The sequence below is a fragment of the Prinia subflava genome, chromosome 6 (assembly GCF_021018805.1).
Source record: "Prinia subflava isolate CZ2003 ecotype Zambia chromosome 6, Cam_Psub_1.2, whole genome shotgun sequence".
Taxonomy (NCBI): Eukaryota; Metazoa; Chordata; class Aves; order Passeriformes; family Cisticolidae; genus Prinia; species Prinia subflava.
In genome coordinates, this window is record NC_086252.1 from 37,166,534 (window position 1) to 37,191,793 (window position 25,260).

Sequence of the window (25,260 nt, forward strand, 5' to 3'; positions counted from 1 at the left end):
TTGCATCATTTCTCACCAGTGTGGTGAAGTGCCCAATTTTTTCCATTTATTTACAAAATAGGAGATTTTGGAAATCATGTGCTCAGGGTCCTCTGTGATGCAATACAGACCATAGAGGTGATTGGGGGAAAAAAATCAATTAAAAGTGATTGTTTCTCTCCTTAATAAAAGAAACAAACTAGGAAGCAAGGCAGGCTGAAAGAACTGAAGCCGAGCTGCTGATGGAGGAATGTATTTTATTCTGGTCTTTGTTGGACAGTGCCAGAAACACTGTGAATACTGTTAATAAACATGTCTAAAAATGTTAAATATATTATGCCAAAATTTTCTTTGTCTTGTTGGGACTCACAGTCTTTCTGGACGAATTACAGAAGGTATTTGAGCTGAAGATAAATATCAGATACTGCTCCAAGATAATTTTTCCCACATATTCGGGATGGAGTAGGTGTCATACAAGGCAGCTTTATACTACATAAGCTGCATAGAAATTCTGTTTTAATGCTTAAAGCACAAATAGCAGCAGTACCCACTTTGGCCAGGGGAGTTACATAAACTGATGGGAAATGCTGATGGGAAACACCATAATCCACACTTACTGGTGGGTATTTCTAGCAAATGATATTTTGCTGGGATTCTGATAGCCTAAGATTTTAATATTTTTTACATTTGTTTATTTAGATCAGTGGTTCCAAGCAGAGAAAAATTAATTTCTTCATAAAGCCTGGAATTTGTGAATAAGCAGGGCTCCAGGTTTTACTCAACCTCAGTGGCACCAGCACAGGTGATGTTGAGCTGAATGTAAAGAAAAAACCTTGAACTGTTCTAATTCTTCCAGCATACTTCATAATTTTCCAGGAATATTTATAGCATCAATAACATGGAGATGCATTTTAAGTTACTGATAATTAGCAAAGAGATGCAGTTGGTAAACTTGGAGCTAAATTAGGGCTGAGGGAGCGGCAGACAAGCATCCCCTCACAGAAACAAAGCTCATGAGGTGGGAATGAACTGCAGTCATCCTGAAGAGGAGCTGTCTGGCGGGCAGTTTCTGTTCCAGTTTGTGGTTGGCTGACCCTCGGTATTTCCCAGTTTGCTGCCTTGGCTCGGGCCTGGTGCTGCTGTTGGCACAGGAGGGTGGCAGGGCTGTGGTGTGCTGGGGAGGGAAGGTTCTGGAAACACTGGGCTCAGTGGGGACTCGTGCCTGTGGCAGCCTCAGTGAGTGTGGAACCACAGCCTTAATTTAGTTAGCAGAATGAAATGAGTTAATTTAGTCAAGTTAAACCCTGTTCAATGTAACTTCAGTGAGAAACAATTGTGTTTGTGTGACTTGGTATAAACTCAGTTCCTAGGGGAGCTCAAGTGAATAAAAAAGCAAATCCCTCTGGCAGGTGCTACTGGGAGTGGGTGGAGTGGCAGAGGGTGGGAACTGGGGTGTTGTGTCTGCAGCAGAGGGAGCAAACAACGAGTGCTGGGCATTCCTGGAGGAACTTTCCAGGTGGGATCACTGGGGTGCTGTGTCTGCAGCAGAGGGAGCAAACCAGGGAGTGCTGAGCATTCCTGGAGGAACTTTCCAGGTGGGATCACTGGAGTGTTGTCTGCAGTGGCAGTGAGCAAACCAGCAAGTCCTGGGCATTCCTGGAGGAACTTTCCAGGTGGGATTACTGGGGCCTGTCTGGCAGTCCCCTGTGGAAGTGCAGAGGTTCTGGAGAAAGGCTGGATTCATCCTGAGCCAGGAGAATGTCGCAGGGTTTGGCAGGAGGTGTCCATGTGGACTGGAACATGGGGCTGCTTCTCCAGCAGCTCCTGCAGGATCAGCTCCCCCAGCTGCCAGGGCAGGGGCAGGGCAGGAGCAGGGAGTGGTGGATGTTCCATCCATGGCACATAAACACCTGGATCTTGTGATGGCTGTGGAAGCCAGGGAGCTGCCACGCTGCAGGCCAGCTCCAGGGTGAAAAATGGCTTTTTCTGGGACTATTTCAGTTCGCTCAGTGCTTGGGGAAAGAAGAAAAGTGGTAATTAAAGATGTTGCTGAAAGTGTGTTTGAGACATTGGCAGGGAGGACACTTCCATGGTGGCCCAGTGCTGGGACAAGCCAGCTTTGGGTTGATTAACTCCAAAGGATAAGTGGTAGCTTTGCATCTCCTGAGGCCCTCACAGCTCCCCAGGCTGCTGAGATCTGTGGCCATCCTGTCTGCACTGAAGCAGGTGCTGCTTCCCTCCCTGAGTGTCATTAACCTGCCCCTCCTCTGGAAACCCCCTCTCTTTGCAAGGGACCTGAAATAAATACAGGCCAGAACAAGCAGAGCATTGCTGATGACAGAAAAGCATGAGAAGTGGCATGTGTGACAAGGGCCACTGCTGTTCTCACAGGAATCATGGGGGTTTGTTCCAGATAATGACACTGGATTTGTTTGATGTGTGGTGATCCTGGCAAGTACCTGTTGGGTGCCTTTTATCTTAACATCTTGGATATTTATCAAAACAGGGAGCAGAGAGAGGGAGGGACCCCCTGCTTCCAGCTGAGGTGCACCCTGGGGTCACTGCAGGTGCTGGCAGTACCTGCCTTGCCATCACTGATACCCACAGTGTGTTCCTGAGGGTGGTTGTTGTTTTAAGGTACTTCTTGATGGAGTGGTTGGGCTTTTCCTTTTCTTTTTGCTTGTCTCGGTGTCTCCTGGCTGCCTCTCACTTGATCCTGATTTTATTCTGGAGGGTGGATGGTTGAAGACCTTTTAGTGACTCTTCCATTGTGGAAGTGAAGGGAGGTTTACTGGCACTGCTCACAATTTACAGATGAACTGCATCACATCTTCTGTGTCACAGATCTCCTGCTCACTGATACCCTGGCTCAGAAAAACTGGGGATTATTGAATTATCTACTGACAGGCAATAGGTTGACATTTTCTGATGTGAGACCAACATCTGCCTGAGGCCAAACGAGCTTTGTGTGGACTTTGGTGGTTTTCATTCCACGTGTGAGCAGCGATCTGCTGGACAGGCAGAGCTGGTGCTGAAAGCTGAAAGTTAATTTTGTTGGGGAGCTCCTGGTCACATGCCCAGTGACAGTGTCTTAAATAAACTTGTCATGCAACTGGTATTACTGAATTAATATTGCCAGCAGTTCCTGACACATGTTTACAGCCTGCTGTTAAATTCTCCTCAGATGAATTGTTACAGTGTGTGGCAGGTCAGAGGACTCTTGTGGCCCAGTGCTGTTGTCACAGTTGGTACAGTTGGGCAGTGTCTCCTCTGACAGGTACCAGCTTGAGCTGAAGGTGCTGAGGAGCTGCTTTTTAGCCCTTCCCAGCTGCATCTGGCTGAGTTTCTGTGCCTGAATAAATAAATATTGATAGTGCTGTAGCTCCTGGATTGCACTGGATCACAGAGAGAGGGGTCTTGGGCAAGGCTGAGATGTGGAAGGACACTGCTGACCACGTGCCTGTGGGAGGGAAAATACTTTATTTTAGATTTCTTTTAAAGACTTTTTTTGTATTTTTCTTTTGCTTCTGGTTTTCCAAGGTCTGATTTTAAGGTGCTCTTAAAGCACACAAGGCAGCTCAGTAGCAGAGGTTTTTAAATTAGCACTTGGTGTAGCCACAAGTGAAGAGCGTGGAGATAAGATAGTGCTGTTTGTCTATTAAGAATAGAATATATTTCATCAGGCCTATTAGCTGCTGTTATTCCAGTGCTGATTGAATTACTGGGAGTGTTGTACCTGGTGTGCCACCCCTTCAGGGTTTTATTAGGTGTACAGTTAATGTTTCTGTTAACAGTTCTTACTGTCATGTGCATTTTACTCACATTGTTGTAAAATTTTATTTCTGCTGTGTTACCTGAATGAGAACTTCCTTCTGCTTTTAGTAGGACTGGGAACTTTGTCAAGTGTGGAAACTAATTAGCACAATTATAATAAAGACATGAGCTTTGTTGAGAAGTGACTATTTGGAGAGCCTGAAGGAATTGTCAGGTTCTACATCCACAGCTGAGGTGATTTTGGAGAAGTAACAATTCCCATAGGATTGGTCTAGGATTTCTAAAGTACATAAAACAAGAAAAAGTTTAGTCTTTTAAATATTTTAACACTTTAGGTTTGGTGTACTAGTTAAAAATGGGCAACAAAAATTACATCGGAACTTCAGTGTAAATGCTTTTTCTCCAAGTCTGGAATTTGATTGAATACAAATTAGTTCTTATTATCTTCCCATGATATTCTGGATATTCTGTGTTATATCAGTCCCATCAAGCATCTTTGCTCTTGTTTTGCAAAGATCCAGTAAAGTTTCTGTGCCTATCACCCCTTCAAGTCACTTAAAATGAAACCTCTTGGATTCCTTTCATATTGGAAGTTAGAGACAAGCAGCTTCCACCTGTGTTGTGTTACACGAGGAGACTTTTTAGCATTAAAAAAGTGTTCTGACAAGGAAGTGCTGGTGTGGAATTTTCTCAATCATTTTTGATTTCAGTTTTTTTGATTTTCAGTTTCATTTGGTTGCAGATCTGTGTCCGGAGTGTGTTACTCACCCAGCATTTCCCTTTCTTGTGTTCCAGCCTTTAATCTGGACAATGAACAGCCAGATTATGACATGGACTCTGAGGATGAGACCCTACTGAACAGGCTGAACAGGAAGATGGAAATCAAACCCCTGCAGTTTGAAATAATGATTGACAGACTGGAAAAAGCCAGTTCTAGTCAGGTATGGTGTGAAGAAATCCCTGAGAGGTTTTGCTTTCCTGGGAGGTAGTTCTGGGTGGGTGCTCAGTTTTATTTCCTGCTAACAGGAGAAGTGTTTGTGTGTCTGCAGCTCCACAGAAATCACATTGCTGTCTGCTGTGTCACTATTGGTAACTTCAGATAAAACAGGTGGGGAAGGAGCTGTTGGGGTTGCAGGAATTGATTTTTATTTTTAATTCCTGACCACAGTGTGTTAGAGACACACAGCTTGTGTTACCAGTGTTGAGTGGAATAAGCTTGTGATGATCAGGAGGTGTAGAAATGGCTATAAACACACAAGAATCCAAATTCTATTACACTTCCTTCTGCTGGACGTTGACTTTGGTTGGGTTTGGAGGGTTAGAAGCACAGACAGCGAATTCACCTTGTTCCAGTGTTAAATCAGATCCTGAGCTGTTCCAGGAGGGCACTGTCTGGAGAAATGTCTTACAGCCCAAAACATTTACTCCAAAACTACACCTGAGTTTGTGCAAGTTTGAAACAGGAGGAGTTATTTCCCAGTGAGATGAGGCTTTGTGGGAGTGAGAAATCCACTGTGGGATCCACGGCTCTGCCTCAGTTCCTAACCTGATTCAGTTCAGTGCTGTCTGCTGAAAGGCCAAAATATTGTATTTTTCTGCACCTTAGAGCAGCTTCAGAAAGGCAGAGATTTCTTACTGTGCTAAGAAAATGGGAGTGAAGGGGGGAAAATAGGGAATACATTGGGTGATCCTTGTTGAACATGGACTTGGGTTTGTTGGAGCTTTGATAAAGACACCTCTGTTCTGGCTTTCAGTTCAGGCCGTTCCAGTGATCACATTTCATGATCAATATTGATCCTTCTGATGCTGGTTTCACCTTTCTTTGCTGGAGTGATGAAGTTAAATTCAAGATTTGAAGGTGCTTTTCAAAAGCAAAGCGTTACAAGAGTACAGGTCTTTCTCTGTAGAGACAAACAACTCTTGCAGGAGCCTGGGAAATGGCTGGTGCGGGTTGATTGCTGCCTCCCAATTCCCAGTTTACATGCCTTTTCCCTGGAATATTAAAGGGTGTTGCTGGGAATGCCTTCCCTGCCCAGGAGGGGCTGCAGGTTTTCCCCCTGGGCATTCTGATTTCAGCAGGGAATACAAGGACTCTGCATCTGCAACCCAACACAAACAACAGGCTCAGCTTCACTTTCCCAGCTGTGCACCCAAGGCAGAGCTGATTTATTGTTGGTAAGAAATACGTTAATGGAGAACAGGGAGCAAAAGACAAACCTGAAATGATTGCTAAGCAATACTTTTTCCTTTTTTTAAAAAACACTTCAGTGCTTTTCTAATTGTACCATAGACTGCAAAGGTTTCCTTCTGCTCTGGCTGGAATTAACACTTTGCAGAGTAGCCATGGTTACACTTAGGATTTCCTTAATTTTCCAAAATGTGTTGTTTCCTTTTTTTGCTTCTCCTAACATAGGGACAAGATTTAAGTTTGACACATTGCAAAAGTGTAAATTAGGTTGTTTGGTTGATATTTTTTCAAATTATGGGGCAGATGAAGTGCTGCCTGACTTGTTTTTAAGATACTAGAGATAGTATTTTCTTTTTATGTAATGAATGGGTTGAAGATGATACGAGCCTGTTAAACTAACATACTATTTAGTGATACTTCTGCATTTATTTAGAGTCTGATTTCCATATAAAAAGCTGAACACAGATTTAATTTTTATCTTTAAATGACCTGTGTAGAACTACCACCTACTGAAATAACTTAGCAAACAAGTGAACTCCAGGCTGGAATAAACAGGGATGGGCATTGTCCTGTTCTATCACAAAGGGGGAAAATCACAAAGGGGGAAAATCACAAAGGGTTCTATCATTTAGGGGGAAATAATTAAGAAGTAAATTCACTTCTAGGGGAATCAACATTTAACTGCAAAGAATTACACATTAATAAAGGTTAACCAATAAGAAACTTTTTCTTCTTTAGGAAAAAATAGATTAAAGTGATTCCCAAATCATGACCTGCAGACTGTAGTAAGTTCTTTCTATCCTGTGCTTGTAGTAGTTTCAAAGTGTTTTCAGATTTCATGAAAGGTTGATGGAGGTCTAGACCATTGGATTGATCTAGACCATTGGATGAAAGATGCTGCTGGTTCAGAAAACTTGGGCAGTCTAACTGGGAAGAACAACCGGTGATTTTAATTTCCCTGAATGTGTTTTCATGCCTTTCCCCTCTGCTGGAAACAATGAAGTTGCTGCAGAAGGTGCACTGTTGGTGTGATTGTGTGGTGGCTTTTCCAAAAGCGCCTTTTCCGTGTCCCCTGCAGCTGGTGACCCTGCAGGAGGCCAAGCTGCTGCTCAACGAGGACGATTACCTGATCAAGGCCGTCTACGACTACTGGGTGAGGAAGCGCAAGAACTGCCGGGGGCCCTCGCTCATCCCCCAGATCAAGCAGGAGAAGAGGGACGGCTCCACCAACAACGACCCCTACGTGGCCTTCCGCAGGAGGACCGAGAAGATGCAGACCAGAAAGGTGACGGGCACACTCTGCCCTTGCAATTTGACATTTCTCCCTCATCAGGGATAATTTGGATCCCTGTCTGGCGTCTTGCAGGGGACATTTATCATCTGCCCATTTCCTGAGCTGAAACTCAGAGCAAGGCACACAGCCTCTGCTGGGTACGAGGCTTCCCTTTCTGTGGGAAAAGGGCAAACAATTCCCTAGGTTTTGCATTTGGAGCATGGAATGATTTAAATCAGGAAATCTGCAATCAGCATTTTGCATCAACTTCGTACACGTGCACGGCTTTAGTGTGTGTGGAAGTCAAGGTTTTGTAGGAGCCAAGGCTTGAATTCCTTGTTCTGACAAACTTCCATTGGGTTGATCTGGAATCTGAACAAAACATGGGGGGAAATGGCTGAAAAACTCTTCTCATTTTACTCTTAAAAGTGATTTTGTTTGCTTTTTGTGGCTTTGTTTGCCAAGTAGGATCTGCTTTAGGAAAAGCTGCTTTGGAGTGTCCTCATGAGCCTCGTTTGCAGCAGCATTATAGAACTTTATTTTTGCAGTTTGTGCCTCATGGCTTTTGCTTTTGACTAAAAATTTGTTTCATCTCTCAACAGAACCGAAAGAATGATGAAGCATCTTATGAGAAGATGTTGAAATTAAGGAGGGAGTTTAGCAGAGCCATAACAATTTTGGAGATGATTAAGAGGAGAGAGAAAACAAAACGGGAGCTGTTGCATTTAACGTTGGAAGTTGTGGAGAAAAGGTAAAACTCCAGATTATAAAACCCAAGGTTTTAAATTTTTATTAAATGGCTTTGAAATTGTCCCTCATAATTTATAACAGCACCATAAATTTCAGGAACTGAAAGAGAAGGGTTTTGTGTAGACAATTGGAAGACACTGGTTTGTGTTTTTCAGACATTTCCCAGTGGAAATGCAGCCCTGTAGTTTTAATCCTGGTTTTTTTCAGGTACCATTTGGGTGATTTTGGAGGTGAAATCCTCAATGAAGTGAAGCTGAACAGACCTGAAAAAGAGCTGGGCACAGCTGCATCTCTCCACAATGGGAACCACCACAAAGTTCAAGAATGTAAAGTTAAGGTAAGACTTTTTCCCTGCCACGAGTCTCTTCTTCCTGGGATCATCATTCCTTTGGATAGACTTTGAATTCAGACCTGTCTCTGAAGAAATAACCTGAAATATTAGGAGTTAAATGCTTGGGGGTGAGGCTGAGAGCTGAAGACCTCTGGAAATTTGTATTTAGCACCTGCGACACCTAGTGGTCCCAGAATTCCATCCAGACCCCGGGATGCCTGGTTCTCCAGGAATTCTGGCATTCCTTGTGTTTCTCCTCTGGTTCCCAAGCGCTGGAGTTCGTTTCAGTCATGCTGTATTGAAGAGTGTTAATTCAGGGTGTATTTAAACACCTTTTTAAACTGCACTGGTGCTTCTCCTTCAAATGAAGAATTTTGCAAGCGAAATAATCTTTTCAGATGGGAGCTTTGAAGTTTAATAACATCTGTGTTCAAGTGGACACTTCAATATCAATGGAATTGCTCACTGCAGAGGGTTTATGTGAGAAAAATCTTAAATAGCCAACCTGAATACCAACACATCTGCTAAAAAGTGTCAGCTCTGTGAGAAACAGGAAACAAATTAAATTGTTTCTTTTGAACTTGTCCAAGCAGTTCAGAAAATTGAAAGTGCCGGGGAAAAATGAGATCTCAGAAAATAATTGCAAGAGGAATTTCAATGACAATGTTCTGAGTGTAGTGCAGAGTGAGGAGCCTCTCAGGCAGGCACATGGCTCAGGGGCCCTCTGATTATTAATAAATACCTGTAAAAACAATCAGGAAAAATGCTAAGTTTTAATACGTTCAGTAAATTGTGCGTGATGTGTCTGAAACTTCTGCAGAGCCTTTGGAAGACAAGCAGTCCTGCCATGAGGCAGTGAAGTTTTGTCATGCTTTGGTTTTTAGAGCTGTGTGTTTGTTTTTCCCGAGCAGCACCCTCACCACTCCTCTCTGAAGGAGGACGTGTCCGACGTTGTCCGGCAGAAGAAGAAATACCTGAAGAAGCCCAAGCTGGAGTGTGTGGTGACCCCTCAGCCCCTGGCCGAGCCCTTGCCCGTGCTCAGCAAGAGTGATATCAAGCAGTACGACTTCCACAGCTCCGATGAGGATGAGTTCCCCCAGGTAACACCAAAACCCCAGTGTGCACGAGGCAGCAGCTCCAGTTAGCTGGAGCTGGGCCAGTCTGGCTTGTCCCAGTGCTTGTGTAAACTGAGTTTCCTTCCAAGCTGTGCTTTGCTATATAAACATGGCAGTTCACCTTATATAAACACAAATGTCAGTAATAAATACAATTACACAGATGTGGCAGTTGGGAGAACGATGCTGTTTTCTGCTCTAGGTACCCTCACCAGTCTCAGAAGCAGAAGAAGAGAATGATCCTGATGGACCTTGTGCTTTCAGGAGGAGAGCAGGATGCCAGTATTATGCTGTAAGTACATGCAGTGTTATGCTGTGCTGTTAGGTTTAGTGATGGTTTCATTAAATTTAGCTTGGCATAGTGCTGATATTGGAGTTCTGTCCCCAGTGACCAGCAGAGCTTTGCTGCTGTGGTGAGTCTGAAGACAATTGCAGGAACATCCCCTTTCTGCTTGGCTCTGAAGGGTCCAGCCTGAACTTCCCACTTAGAATTCATCCTCCTTTCTTTTTTCCCTTAGCCTGTGAGTTCATTCCTTTGCCAGGAGATGTTGAGATGACTGGAAACTTTTATTTTCATTTTCTCCAACTTTTCCATTGCTGTTAGAAGCAGAGTATTTAACAGCCTCAGTGTCAGAGTTTATTTTTGAACTGCTGAAGCTCTGACTGATTAACATAAAGCACATGTTCTGTCCTGGAGCCTGTGTGTGATAACCAATCTTATCAAAGCACCTTTGGAGTGTAAAATTGCCTTTTCTTTCTTCACAGCCTCGTTTGGACCAAACGAATTCTTCGTATGAAAGCCCCGAACTGGCAGAGTTGGACAAACTGAGGTTCAGGCATTGCCTTACAACCCTCACAATCCCAAGGAGGTGTATAGGATTTGCGAGGAGGAGGATTGGCAGGGGTGGAAGGTACAGTTGGGTTGTTTGGAATTCTTCATTCCCCTTCAAAGGATGAAAGTGTTAAAAAGAAATGATGAACCTAATGGTTTTCCTCCTCCTCTTTAATCAGGGTTATCATGGACCGAATATCCACAGAACATGATCCTGTCCTGAGGCAGATTGACCCGGAAATGCTCAACAGTTTTTCAAGCTCTTCCCAGACTTTAGACTTTTCTTCTAATTTTTCACGGACCAATGCTTCCAATAAACCTTGTGAAAACAGACTGTCCCTTCCTGAAATCCTAAGCAATATCAGATCATGTCGACTGCAGTGTTTCCAGCCCAGGCTACTCAATCTCCAGGACAGTGATAGTGAAGAATGTACCTCAAGGAAAGCAGGGCAGACTGTGAATAATAAAAGAGTCTCTGCAGCATCTGTAGCTTTATTGAACACCAGCAAGAATGGCATATCAGGTAGGCATGGATTTGGCTTCTTCTGGGATTTAAAAATACTGAATTTTGGGAGCTTTCTTTGTGAGATCTTCAACTCTGGTGTGGACCCAACCACAGCTACAACCTGACTATTTTATATTTCCTAAAGCATACAGAAACTTCCCACAAACACTTCTTCCTCCTGCTTTGCTTCCATTGGAATTGAAGTGCTGGATTCAGACATTATTCAAAGTAGGGATTCTGCTCCTATGAAGAATTATTTAGGTCTAATTGAGTCTTAATGGCACTAATTGGTCTAAGCTTGTTTAAGGGTAGAAGAATGCTCGTGATGAATGCAAAACAAATGTGGTGGTTTCTTGGGGAGGGTGGATGTGGCTCATTTTTGTTATTGTCAGTTTTCATTTTTGGCTCAGACAGATGCAGGAAGTTCCTAAGTGCCCTGAGCAGGCATGAAAAGGTCTGAAAATGGTAAAAATGTCAACAGTGGAAGGATCCAGTGATGAAAAATTGTTTTAAGCTTAAATTGAGCAGTGTTTGCATCGCTTGCTTCATGAGCTCGAGTTGCAATGGCTCAAGTTTTAACACTGTCACTTCTTTATAATCATAAGGGAGTTACAATGATACAGTTCTCCAAAAATCTGAAAAATCTGAGATCCAGCAAATGAGATCTCCTACAGCAGCAAGAACCTGAGATATCCCCACTGCATCCTGTATTGTAAACCAGGATAATGAGAGAATAGAACAGACTGACCCTGAATCCCATCATTTCTGTGCCTGTGCAATGTTCCATCTCTCTCAAAGCTCCAGGAATGGGTATTTATTCTCCAGTAATGTATCTCCAGAATTCCTGGGCACTGTTAAATTATTCTGACAGAGGCACAGAGGATTTATTCCAGCCCAGCTTCTCAGTGTGGTCAGTGTCACCTTTAGGTTGTTCTCTGCCATGAATAGATTGGCACAGGAGCATTTTCCTGCTGCATGAAAAACACAGATATAATGTATTGCATATTTTATATAATTATCTTTTGAAAGAGAAGGCCTGAGGAATCCCAGCTGGGGCAGAAAGGGGCAGTTCAGTGTGATGGGATTATTGATAAACACCAAGAGCTGGTAAAGAAATAGCTGAAAAATGAATGAAACCAAATCTGATGGAGAGAAGCCACTTTTTGGAGGAATAGTAATAAACTCGTGGTATAATTTTAGAAATCATCTGAGGAATACATTTAAATTAAATGGAAATCCCTCAGTAGTTGAAGTACATTATGCATGGAATTTATGGCTGGGGAGGACCTTTTTTGTCACAGATTTAAATTACAAACCAGATCTGCAGTTCTGGAACAAGATCAGACACAATAGAGTACAGAATTCCTCCCCAAATAACTGAACCAGCAAGAGGCACTGCTGTTGGATTTTCTCACAAGTAAATGGGAATAAATTCTAAAAGGGCTGGTCAGAGCCTGGTTGTGCATTAAATGAGCACAGCCACTGTCACTGCCTTTACTGAAGTCATTCTCTTTGGGAAGTAATTGTTGAAATCTGTTAATTTTACAGCTGATTTGCTATTCCTTCCAGAGGAAATGGTGGCAGTACTCAAACTGATTGCTTTTATTTTTATTACTGTTTTATTTTAGAACTGGGGAGTTGCTTTGATTTTTGGTGCACAAGAATATTTAAAATTACCACTGTGTTGTATTTTTCCCTGTATTAGTAAAGCAACCCTGGTAATTCCTCAAATGCATTGTACAGATAGAATTTTTTTTAAATTTTAAAAGTCTGTGACAAGACTTTTCTTCAGAATACCCAATGAGTGCCTGAATCAAGAACCACTTTCTGGAGCTAAATTATTCTCTTGCTCATGTTGTAAGCACTGCAAATGGGAAAAGCCTGTCCCTAGAGAGGGGACAACTGCACATGATGCTGTTCCCAGCCGAGGAGTTTTGTTTGTGGAACAAACCTCTACTTTTTAGAGGTATTTTTTCCCCAGCCTCAAATACCACACAGGAATAATTCAAGCAATGCCACTTGTGGGGCAGCCTGCAAACTGATCTTTGGTTAAAGCCTTCAAGTCCTGAGAGAAGTGACACAATCCAAACCTTGCAAGCAGAGAGGAGCCTGGAAGGGAAAGCTGAAGGGACTTTTTCCCCTGTTGTGGTGCAGTTTTTCAGCCCAGTCAGGCTCTGATAAAATTAAAAAAAAAAATAAATAAATAAATAAAATAAATAAATAAATAAATAAATAAAAAAAATAAAATAAAATAAAATAAAATCCCCCATAAGCTGCAGAGCTCTTAACCCTGATCTCAGAGGCTGCCTTGGGACGGGGTCAAAGTTTGCTCTTGTTTTTCTCCAGGACCCTCCAGGTGTTTGATTTGGCAGAAGCAAATGATATTTAACGTGCTAATGAACATCTGCTGGTTTATAACAAGGTGAACAGCCTGGCCACTGGATAAATACCTGAAATTCAGGCACATGCAGAGTAAGGGAGTGCTCAATCCTGGAGTACCTCCCCTGTATCCTCTAACAGAGCATTCCATGACTTTGTGCTTTGTGACAAACTGAGAAGGAGAGGAGATTGAGGACATGGAATCTCACCTTGTTCTTAAGCAGCTTTCTGTAAAACAAACCACATTTTCTGGGATTTGTTACCTCAGAACTTAAAAATAGAAATATATGTAATATTCCATAAGGCTGTTCTTGGCCCCGGTGCCTTCAGCAATGCCGTGTGTTTTGTGAGGGAATGGAGCAGGTTGAGCTGATTTAACTTGGAATTAAATTCGAGGTAAGAATCTGCAAGAGGAACTAAGTAAAGCTAAATGCAAAATAAACTTAGGTTGGAATTTACAATATTGCTGGAGTTTAAGAGAAGTAATTTTTAAGTAATTGGACTTTTAAGTGCTCTCTTTACATGGTTGAGACGTGCTTTAATACTATAGCAGTAAAGAGGAAGTTTCAGTTCTAATTTCTAAGCAGTCCTAATTCTGATATTTTTTCCCAGTGGAATTTCAGGATAACCCTGAGTTCTAAAACTGATAAATGGAAGAACCAAACCCTGCAAGATGGATAACTCTGTGTTTTACTGTTAGCTCAGAGTCCCTGGGTAGGAGGATATTCCTGAGAACCCAGGTGCTAGAGGTGCAGCTCAGCTTCAGTCCTGGAAAAACAGACTGGAGGATAAAGTGTTGAAATGTGTTCATGGGAATCCTTGAAAAGGGAATTCTCTCTTTACTTGCTCAGAACTCAGTTCTTGGGTTAACTGCACACAGCTCAGGTTTTGGCATGAACCCCATCAGTATTTTCAGTTTACCAAGTGTGCAGATTCTTCAGGGGGAGAATGTTCAAACCAGCTTTTCTAACTTCATTCCCTTCATGTGTTGGGCCTGTGAAATTACCAGGGTGGCATTAACCTGGTTCTCAAAAATAAACTTATTTTGGCACCCCTAAACTCTTAGTGCATTTAAAACAATAATTGGCAGAGAAAATCTCCCATGCCAGCCGTGTGCTTCCCTCAGAGTCCATTCTGCCCTTGGGAAAGGGGCAGCAAGGGGCTGTAGGAAGGGAAATGGTCCAGGAATATTCTCCAGTGAAGACAGCCCAGGGCACTTTGTCCTCAGCTCTGAGTTTTAGGCTGTGCTTCTTCCCTGAAAGCCAGCAAAATCATTTCTCATAAGCTTTTGCCTAAAGCTATTGGAGATAAAACCACCAAAGATAGAAAGTGCTTAAAAGCAAGGAAAGCTCTGAATTCTTTCGTTACAAATTGATTCCATGAAAGACCACAACAAACAAAACACAGCTTGACCTCTCCTTTACCTAATCTGTGAAGATTTTGGGTGCATCTGACATGATTTCTGTCACCTTCAGCCACCTGTTACCCCCTGAGCTGCGCTCCTGCGTGTCCACGCGAGTGTTTTGTGTAACCGGGGCTCCTTTCTCTCCCGTAGTCACCGGGGGGATCACAGAGGAGCAGTTCCAGACACACCAACAGCAGTTAGTGCAGATGCAGAGGCAGCAGCTGGCCCAGCTGCAGCAGAAGCAGCAGTCTCAGCATTCCTCCCAGCAGACACATCCAAAAGCACAGGTACTGTCCTCACCCTTCCTTCTGTTCACAGTGCTGCTCGTCCCTGCCGACCAATGGACGCCCCAGCAAATGTGGGACAATTCAAACCTTGAGGCAATTCAAACCTTTGCTCTGGGTTTTTTAATAAGTTGGCTGCATTTTACAAGTGCAGTAAGACACTCTGTGCCTGGATGTGTTACCTGCATCCACAGAGTTGTCAGTAGAGAAATACCAGTGTGTGCTCTCAGCTCTTCCTGTTTGCACTGGTTTTGTCCTGCTGTCTGTGAGTGCTCTGAAGAGACTTCAGGAATTAAAATTACCTTCTGAGGTGATGTGTTCTGTTATGAACAGATGTTCAGTGAGCACTAGAAATTGGTACCTCCGAGAGGAAGAGGAGAGCTTTGCATATCTGGATATTCTGGCTTCTAAAAGAATCCCATTTTTCCTCTGGCATCCCTTGCAAGGGAAAAGTGTTTTTCCATTGCACTTAGTTTTCTTTTTTCCCAATAAAATATAAAAGCTGTTGCTGTTGTCTATTACTAGGAAAATATATATTCCTTTGAGCATTTTATATCTAATTGCTTGTGCTGATTGTCCCTTCCCCACAGTGTTTTCTACTCCAATTAATCAGGGATTCTGTGTTGGCAGATACTGATGACATTTTTTGTAAGTGTAAAGACACGATGCCAGACTATTTAAACAAAACAAATGAATTTTGGATCTTTAAAATACTCCAAGCTTCTGTGCAAAGTCATTTTCTTAGTTAATATAAATTGAAGTTGCAGAATTGATGTTCTTTCCAGTAAGAGCAGTGAGTCATTCCAGTAGAAACTGGAGTAACAGAGCGGGATTCCAGAATGTGCTGGGCAGTTGTTCTGTGGCACAAGTCACAGAACGGAGGTACCACAAAGACTCAGAGCATTTCCTGCCTGGAGACAGAGCAGAGAAGGTTTCAGACACAGTTGTTCTCTTGGAGGAACGTCCCCAAATGTAGGGAATCCTGTGTGGTGTGGGTTGGAAGGGACCTGGAAGCCTGTCCCGTTCTTCCAGGGACACCTTCTGCCATCCCAGGCTGCTCCAAGCCCCGTCCAGCCAAGGACACTGCCAGGGGTCCAGGGGCAGCCACAGCTGCTCTGGGAATTCCAGCCCAGCCAGGAATCCCTTCCCAGTCTCCCACCCAGCCCTGCCCTCTGGCACTGGGAGCCATTCCCTGTGTCCTGTCCCTCCCTGCCTTGTCCCCAGTCCCTCTGCAGCTCTCCTGGAGCCCCTTCAGGCCCTGGCAAGGCTCTGAGCTCTCCCTGGAGCCTTCTCCTCTCCAGGCTAAACACACAGCAAAAGTTACTTGTTTTGCTGAGAGCTGGCCTGGCTGCATTGGGCAGCACTGGTCTAATCCTCATTTGGACACTAATTTCCAACTTTTCCTCACTCTGTTGACACAGAAATATTCAATGTTGTGATGCATTAGGTCACGTGTAGAAGCCGTATTTATTTATTTGCTTTACTTGTGCACTGAAGCAATCCTAAGGCACATTTCACTTTGTGCTTGGGTGATTGAGAGGCAGCTTCTCCTCTTCCTGCAGGGCTCCAGCACCTCTGACTGCATGTCCAAAACCCTGGATTCAGCCAGTGCCCACTTTGCTGCCTCTGCAGTGGTCAATGCGCCGGGCCCCGGGCGCAGCGAGGGAGCCAAGGAGCAGAACACCAGCCACAACAATCTCAACGGGGTTGTCCAGCCTTCAGGTGAGGAGAGCTTGGAAAGTCTGCTCTGGAACCAGCTGAGAGTGTCAGCTGCTCCCAGTTATCAACTGATCTTCTTGATCTCTAAAATATTAATAAACAACGACAAAAAATTCAAATCTCCTGTTACATTCCCCTGTGGGAGTGGTTCTCCCCCCTCAGGGACCCCTAGAGCTTGTACCATGTAGTCTGACCCTTCCTTCCCTTTCTGACCCCATTGGCTGTGTGCCAACTTGCCCCACCCTCAGAAGTCCTGAGAAAAGCCCCTGTTCCCTGTGCACGCCCTCTTTCCCCTGGACACCACCTGGAATAAACATCTTACTGCAGCTAAGGGTGAGAGCCTCTTCTGAGTCCTTTTTCCTGTCTTTTGATATATTCCTCCAAGGCCTGAGAAGGACTGAGCTATCTTAGACCCTTAAGGGAATTAAAGGAGGATTTATTTATCAATCTCCTAGTTGTGATCGTTTCAAATACTCTTCTCTAAAGTACTTTGGAGCAGTGGTTTGGATCATGGAATATCCTGACACAAGGATGATGAAAGTCCAGCTCCTTGCCCTGTACAGGACAGCCCCAAGAATCCCACCCTGTGCCTGAGAGCCTGTGCAGTAGATCTTGTTTAAATGGATCTAAAACCACCGAGTGCACTCTGGAAAAGCATTGTTTGCTTTTCCTTGGGTAGTCTTTATCTTCTAATAATCTGTTCTCATGAAAAGTCTAAATGACAGCGTTTTAAAACCAGTGGGAGCGTGTAATGAAAGAATAAATCAACTGCTTAAAACATTTAAGTACTTTGAGAAGGAAATGGAAAAGTTGCTTCATTATTTGGTTGTTACCTCACTTGTATACTCAACCAAAAAAGCGCTAACCAACCTTTACTGGCAATTCTCCTGCCATCACTGTTAGCCTCAGGTTTCCTGCATTTAGGATTTGTCCCCAAAGTGCAGCCATGGGCACTCAGTGTCCCCTCCCAGCCCTCTTCCTATGGTGCTGCCTGTGCTGGTGCTGCCTCCATGGTGCCAAGAGGCAAATGGGCTTGGGGCTGCCAAGACAAAGAAGAGGCTTTTAAAGTAATTTGTTGTTTTAGCAGCTAATGATGTGATTAGTTTTATAGACCTTCTGCCAGGCTGGGTTAATGGTAATATGAAATGAATAGAGGGAGAAAAACCACGACTGAATAAAATCAATAAACTGGAGCAGTTCCAGGGTAGAGAGAGATCTGTGTGTAATTCTGAGTTCATATCCACGAGGGCAGTGCTTTGAGGGGGGAAGATCAGGCCATGGTGATGCCTTGGAGTGGCTGCCTGGAACAGAGACCAGACAAGATGAAGAGAATAAAGTGGGTGTTTATTAAAGGCTTTCAATAAATGCACCTTGGGCAGTCAGGAGTCTCCCAGAGGCTACACCCAAGCTGGATGATGGTCATGAGTTTTTCAGACAGAAATAAGTTTGGTCCATTTACATATCAGGGGTTAATTCTCCAATTACAGCTTCAGGTAATGAAATAATTTACTCCCAGTTTGCTCCCCCCAACTCACTGTTGTTTATACTTTTCGGGGCCTGAGACAGTCAGATGTTCTTGAGTTTCAGGCCTAGAGGGATTTTGAATAAAATTTGAGTTTTGTCTGAGGAGAATGGGAGAACAGGAGCTGACAGGTTATGGAGTTTCAGAGTTACACCCTAAAGCAGTACAGGGTCTGAAAAATGTAAAAGCTAAACCCTAAGGCATCCATGGGAGTGTGCCACGCTGCCACTTCTGACTTCTTCCACGAACATGAATGACTTATACACACAGAGCATTGCCCTCGAGGTTAATCTTTGGCTTTTCATCTAAGAAATGTCACCTTTTTAACACACCCCGTTTATTCTGCATAACAGGAACCTCCAGAACCTTGTACTCCACCAACATGGCTTTATCATCCAGCCCAGGGATCTCAACTGTACAGCTCGTAAGGACAGTTGGCCACAGCACCACAAACCACTTAATCCCAGCCTTGTGCACGAGCAGCCCTCAGCCTCTCCCCATGAACAATTCCTGCCTGCCCAGCGCCGTGCACCTCAACAACGTCAGCGTTGTGTCTCCAGTCAATGTTCATATCAATACACGGACTTCAGCGCCCTCGCCAACAGCCTTAAAACTCGCCACAGTTGCTGCCAGCATGGACAGAGTGCCAAAGGTAACTCCCAGCAGTGCCATCAGCAGTATAGCAAGGTGAGTGGGGACAGGGCTGCAGCTCCTGCTTGTGTTCGGAATCGTGGGATCCAAAATCAGAGCCCAACCCTCAGCTGGTCAGAGCAGAGCGCTGAGTGCCACCTCAGCAGTGCCTCCCTGGGCACTTCAGTGCCCTTCCCAGGAGGAAATCCTTCCTGAAGGAATGCTTACTCCCACTGACCCTCCCCTGGCGCAGCCTCAGGTGTGTCCTCCCCAGAAATGTGCCCAGCTCTGCACTAGGGGGAGTCTGTTCCACCTCTGAGAGGCTTCTCAGCACCTTCAGCATGGCCATGGCAAACCCACAAGAGCTGATTTTGCAAATTAACCCCTCGAATGACTTGCCCTGCCTTTAGGCACCAGTAGTTTTGGTCAACTTCTACTGTGTTTGAATTTTAACTATTTAATTTGTCCCTTCCCATGCAGCATTTTTGGGTAGATTGTGTCAAACTCTCCTCATGTTCCCTCTAAATCACTGTGTACCAATATTGTAAGGTATAGGCTGGCAGAGATATTTTCTATATTTACATATGGATATATGTGTTCCGTGTTTATGTAAAACACAAACCAGAGAAGTGACTACCCGTATCTTACACATAAAATCATAATTCATAATTGTTTAGGTTGGAAAAGAATTCTAAGATCATCAAGTCTAACCATTAAGATATTTATTCTTATTAACAGTGGCACTGTTATTTCAGGATACTTAGATGATGTTCCATAGGAGTGGCAGGAGCTTTGCAGCAGGCAGATTTTTCTGAAAATGGCAATATTTGGGCTTTGTTTGAAGTCTCTCCTGGAGAGAGACTTCAAGAAGTTGGTTTGTTTCCAAAAACAAAGTCATGTTTGTGAATTGGAAAAGTAAAAAATGGATATTAGTAAACAAGTAAAAACTCAGTGCTGGGGCAGAATGGGTGGGGAATTACAGCAACCCTTGGTGCCTTAATGGAATATTCAATGCTGAGTTATCATACCTTGACTTTGCTCCTTCAGAAGAGCTTCAAGGAATTTAACCCATAATTTAGGCTGGAAACGGACAGTTAAATGCAATAATCCTGCAGAAGGGACTGCACTGCTGAATAACAGAATTGTTGAATGCCAGCATTTACTTCCAAATAACATTTGCAGCGCGTGTGTTAAGGTTCAGGTGACAGCAGTGCGAAAATACGAAAGAAATGGGTAAAACTGTGTGAGGAAATGTGTTGTAATTAAAATTGTGTGAGGAAATGTGTAGTAACTGTGTGAGGAAATGTGTTGTAATTAAAATTGTGTGAGGAGCTGTGTTGTAGCTGTGTGAGGAGATGTGTTATGACTAAAACTGTGTGAGGAGCTGTGTTGTAGCTGTGTGAGGAGCTGTGTTCTGAGCGTGAGCTCTCTCCCCCTGCAGAGAGAACCATGAGCCGGAGCGCCTGGGCTTGAACGGCCTCGCCGAGACCACAGTGGCCATGGAGGTGACATAACCCCCCGGCAGTGTCCCCAGCTGTGTCCTGGTGTGTCCTCCCTGCTCCAGCTGAACGCAAACACAGCGCTCTGTGCCTCACAGAGAACTCAGACCTGAATGGACTCGCAGTATATCGTGTATTAAGTCGATATATAATGTAAATTTTGTAAAATTGGGAAAATCACTACCTTGTAAAATAGTTTATTTGTATCATCAATATTATTTCTGTTACTTGAATAGTAGATATTCATCATCATGCTTTTGCACTTGAATTTGCAACTGAATGGATTAAAAAATAATTCTTTAATGGGATCATGAGCATGACATGGGATCCTGCATCACTTGTTTAAACTATTTATTTTGCCATGTTTACATTTTGTATCTTGTACAAATAAATGCAACTTTGTGTCTAAAAAAAAAAGTTAAAGATTCATAGCTAGGAAACAAAATTCTTGTAATTTTTTTCTAAAGGAAATGTAAAGTTTTCACTTGGTTCATTTTGTTTCACAATTTGACTAGATGGACTTTTTGGTAAATACTTTAGTGGCATTTCACTGTCAAATATGAAGTTCAAGGCAAAATAGTATTTTCTATTACTGTGCAGGGGAAAGGGATGGATCGATACATGCAAATTTAATGTAGTAACTCACTTTTCCATATATTTTGAATGTATATTTCTATTTATAATACCAGTTTATAAAAAATAATTACACAGGAGAGGGGAAAAAAAAAACCTGACTAGGAAAATTATGCATCTGGCACATCTCCAAATGTGCAGATCTGAGAAAATTTTCACCTCGATGCCATTTTATCCGAAGACTGCGTATTTTAACCGGCTTTCAAACTGTACCACACCACATTAAAGGATATTTTACCAGGTATGTATTGCATTCTATATCATTGCAATAATTCATTATTGGATGTCTAAGCTATCGAGCCATCCCAGGTGGTGGGGGGGGAGGGAGGGTTGTGGCAAGATTGTCTTTTCAATTTTGGAGAGTTTTCCTGTGGCTACAAGGCAAGTAACGGGTTGGAAAAAGTCTGACTGTAAGCGTTGGACACCTTCGTAGTGTAGTGTTTTAGTGACTTTTTTTATACGGTTCTTGTACATTAGATACGTGTAGTGGTGTTTCCGAATGTTTGTTTATGCACTAGTTCAGACAACTTTCCCTGTTACTTGTTCTTGATAAGTGAAAACTGCAGGGAAATAAAAATACATATCAAAAGCTGGCCATGGTGCATATGTGGTTCTTTCAGAGTGCAAGCAGGGGCGCAGCAGTCCTGCAGGCTGCTCGGGGCTCTGCTCCTTTGGCCCCAGCATATGCACTTTTTTCCAGAAGGTGGCACATCTGGGATAATTCTGGGCCAGGGGAGGGTGGGATGGGATCCCCCACCAACGGGGAGTGAGAGTTTCCTGCCCTGCCAAAGAAATGGGAATTTCTGCTGTTTGTTCCCCACGTTTGGAAGTTTCTGTATTACAAATCCCAGGCGCACTGAGGAAGGGAGGAACCTGGAGATGTGGTTTAGTCCCCACTCACCCTCCCAGGAAAATCTTGCCTGTGTCATGCAGTCAGTGTGTTTTCCATCTTAGCTTTCTGTATAAAGAACTGTTTTTAATCCAAGCTGTGTTTAAACCTGCTTTGTCTTACGTTGTGCAAGTTAAAAGTCCTGGCAGCTAAAAACACTTGCAGAGCTTTTGTGATGAGCTCCAATCCTGGGAGCTCATCACAAACTCGGGTGTCTAAAATTACCTGGTTTTTTTTTCTTAACTGATGCTCTATTTTTATTCCATATGGTGTTTGCAGGGAGAGGTGAGGATAGATTATTCCAGTTGGGAATAGAGGAACCCACGGCGCTGCCTTGGTCAGGTGAGGGGTGGTGACAACTTTGGGGGGCACCTGTGGCTTCACTGGAATTGCTGCTCCCTGAAAATTCCTCTTTATCTGACCTTTCCAGCCTTTCTGTGGAACTGAGCTCGTTTCAGGGAATGGCTGATAGTCTGAAGTATAAATGAAATATTTGTTTTAAAGAACTGTTGAAAATCCAATCTGTAAAAGAAAAAACCAATTCTCCTTGATATCTAGGAATAACCTTGTTTCACTACCATCCCCAAAACCCTTTGGAGGTTTAATGAAAATGGGAAGTCATTTCCTCTGCAGATTGAAAGCTGTGCATTTAGCATGGACTCTTCCCACTACAAAGATCATTTTCAGTGGATCATTTTCAGGGAAAATTGGCCAGAAGATGTCTCTGAGATTGCTGTGTGTCTCTGATTTCGTGTAGCCTAATCCTCATCTAATGACTTAAAAAACCTTTAGCCGGAGCTTCGGACTTTTAATGGATTCTGGGAAAATGTGAGGTGCAGAGAAGGATTCCATCAACTCCCAAGGCTCTGAGGGTAAGTGCCAGCTGTGGAATGGCTTTCATTGAAAGGATTAGTGCTGATGAGACCTTCTGGGAAGCAGAACTGCAGCAGTCATTGCAGAATTGCAATTGTGTGCCTCCAGTGCAGGAGGGGAGGAGTGGTGGGTGATGCTGCAGCCATGGAAATCTTTGTTCAAAAGAAGAAATAAAGAGAGAAAGGGGAGGGACCAGTGCTATAAAATACTTTGTCCAGCTGGGAATGCCACTGACTGAGGTGGCTTTGTGCTGTTGAAACATGTTGAGGATATGATGATCAATCTGAATTCCCTTATTTGTGCATTTCTGCAGTAGGATTGCAATAGGGATTTCTCTTGTGTATTGGGAATATCTTTCAGGTGAGATTGCAGAATCCTGGCTTATCTACAGCAATTTATGCTGGACTCCACATCATGTGCAGAGTTTGAAATGTCAGGAACTAGAAAATGCTGCTTCTTCACTAAGATTTATATTTATTTATGGATTGACAGGAGTTTTGGCCTGTGTTGAATTGTCACCCCAACAGGCTCCCTGGATTTGCCTGCAGAGAAAGTTTCAAAGCTCATGTCCATGTTTCTGCTACTTTGAGGGGCTTGCAATATTCACACTGAATTGGGAAGGCTGGGAATAACCTTGGTAAATTAAAGGCAGCAAAGTGCTGCTGGGAAAGAAAAGATGAGGGAGAGGGAATTTTTCCTGAGTAAGTTGGGTGAGCTGTGAAGATCCAAGTGTTTCCATTTGAACAGAAGAACATAGGAGAAAATCCCTGCTGATCCAAGCAGCAAATCCTGTGGGGAGCATTGGATGTGTCCTGCAGCAGCACTGGGGGGATGTGGAGCCCAGCTCTGGTTGGGTTGGGCCATCCTGCTGCAGTGACAGGACCCAAAATGTCATTCCCTGCTGGGAACTGAACAGAGCATTTGCCTCTGAAGTGCCTTTCAGGAGGAAAAGGGAGTTTCAGGACACATTCCCTGTTTTCTCGCTGACTTGTCTCTCAGTCACCTGCTGAATTCTCTAAGTGCAATCTCTGTGTCCTTTAGATGGTTTTTAGTGGTTTAATCTCAAAAAATTAATGAGCACGCATGTAAGTTGTATTTTATAACGATTTTAACTCAGTCTGTATTGTAGTTTAGTAACTACAATTTAAATAAAAATAAAATAATGTACTTTAAATAGGACCAAAATCTGAAAACTGACAAGGAGTGACACTGAAGAACCCAAATTGCTTTTGGGATCCCTGAATCCCAGAATGGTTTGTGTTGAAAGGGAGCTTAAAACTCACTTGTGCCACAGACAGGGGCACCTCCCCTTGTCCCAGGCTGCTCCAAGCCCGTCCAGCCTGGCCTTGGGCACTGCCAGGGATCCAGGGAAATCCATTCCAGCCCTTCCCAGCCTCACGAATTTCCTGAAGTGAGCATTGTTTCTATGACTGAGAATGGTAAAATCTGGTTTGCTATTTTAGTCCAGCCTGCCTTCAATCCACGGGACCCGGGTTTAACTCCACCACAAGAGGAATTACACAGGGAGGATGATGGGGAAGGATCCCAGCAAGGAGCAAAGGAAGGAGAGAGGCAGTAACTGAGGCAGGTAATAGAATTTATAACAGATAAAGCAGCTTCATCTGGTGGGAGGACCCCGCCTCTCCATCCATGGTGTCAGTTCGGGAGTGTCAGTGGCGATAACCGCGCTGAGCCTGACGAGCGTGGGGATGCCCTGGGGAGGGCGGAGCGGCTGATGGAGCAAAGAGCAGCGAGTGACCGGGGCACGGCTCGGGTCTGTGTGTGACACGGCAGAGCTGTCCCGTGTCCCCCGCTCCGCTCCCCGGGCTGTGCCGGGCCGGTGGCAGTGCCCGGGCGGGCTCTGAGCGCTCCCGTGCCCCTCCCGCAGCCCCGAGCGCTGCCCTGGGGAAAGCAATTCCAAAACATCCGCGTCCCCTGCTCCTGACACTGATCCGAGCCGAGTGGGCACTGCGGGTTTGAAATCGCCGCTGTAGTGACACCAGAAGATGGCATCAGCCGCCCGCGATGCTCCTTAACTCTTTCTGCATCTCCAAGGAGCCTTTGTGCTTGGAGGTTGGGTATTTTTAGCTCTTTCCTGCCCATTCGGTTCATTTAAGCTTGCTTTATAACTTCCAATAACATAAAGACAATGCTTTTTTCCCAGTTGCAACCCTTTTATTCAGGTGATTTATTAACCCAAACGGAAAGATGGTAGCTTGGAAAAAATGTTTTGTGTACTCAATAATGACCTGAAACGTTTTGCTGCTTTATACAGTGGTAAAATCGATTTATTTATTTTGAGCAAACCCATTTTTTTGGTGAGTTATCACAAAGGGTATGACTGTGCATAACGTGAATAATTTATACGGAGATTGAGATTTATGTGTGTACTTTACATTTTTTTAAGTAAGCATATCTTGAATTGCCTTGCAAATGAGAAACAATTCCTGCCCAAGCACTTTCTCATGGAGTATCCTTGGAGTGCCAGTGCTTTGCACACCCAAACTTCTGTGGAGGCCTGAGAATGGAATCCCTGTGCTCCTGATCCCAAAGAAATCCTCAGACTGATCCAAGGAGATGTTGAGTCTGGGATAATCATCCTGAAAGTGTCAGGGTGCACATCCCGTTCCTTTTGCTGTGCAAACTTCCCCCTGCCTGGCCAAATGTCCCCGTGGCTGTG

The 25,260-nt window shown here is 43.9% G+C and overlaps 1 protein-coding gene across 1 annotated transcript in view; it reads left to right on the forward strand.

The window, feature by feature from the left end:
- The window catches only part of EPC2 (enhancer of polycomb homolog 2), a 36,257-nt gene extending 14,846 nt beyond the window's left edge, over window positions 1–21,411 (forward strand). Inside the window, exons 3-14 of the mRNA XM_063401028.1 lie at window positions 4,549–4,694; window positions 7,020–7,226; window positions 7,817–7,965; window positions 8,172–8,301; window positions 9,207–9,395; window positions 9,613–9,702; window positions 10,176–10,321; window positions 10,422–10,765; window positions 14,682–14,818; window positions 16,378–16,537; window positions 18,410–18,743; window positions 20,128–21,411. Of these exons, the coding sequence (XP_063257098.1) occupies window positions 4,549–4,694; window positions 7,020–7,226; window positions 7,817–7,965; window positions 8,172–8,301; window positions 9,207–9,395; window positions 9,613–9,702; window positions 10,176–10,321; window positions 10,422–10,765; window positions 14,682–14,818; window positions 16,378–16,537; window positions 18,410–18,743; window positions 20,128–20,200 (2,105 nt within the window). The 3' untranslated portion in view covers window positions 20,201–21,411. The remainder of the gene's footprint in view (window positions 1–4,548; window positions 4,695–7,019; window positions 7,227–7,816; window positions 7,966–8,171; window positions 8,302–9,206; window positions 9,396–9,612; window positions 9,703–10,175; window positions 10,322–10,421; window positions 10,766–14,681; window positions 14,819–16,377; window positions 16,538–18,409; window positions 18,744–20,127) is intronic.
- The last annotated feature ends 3,849 nt before the right edge of the window (window positions 21,412–25,260 follow it).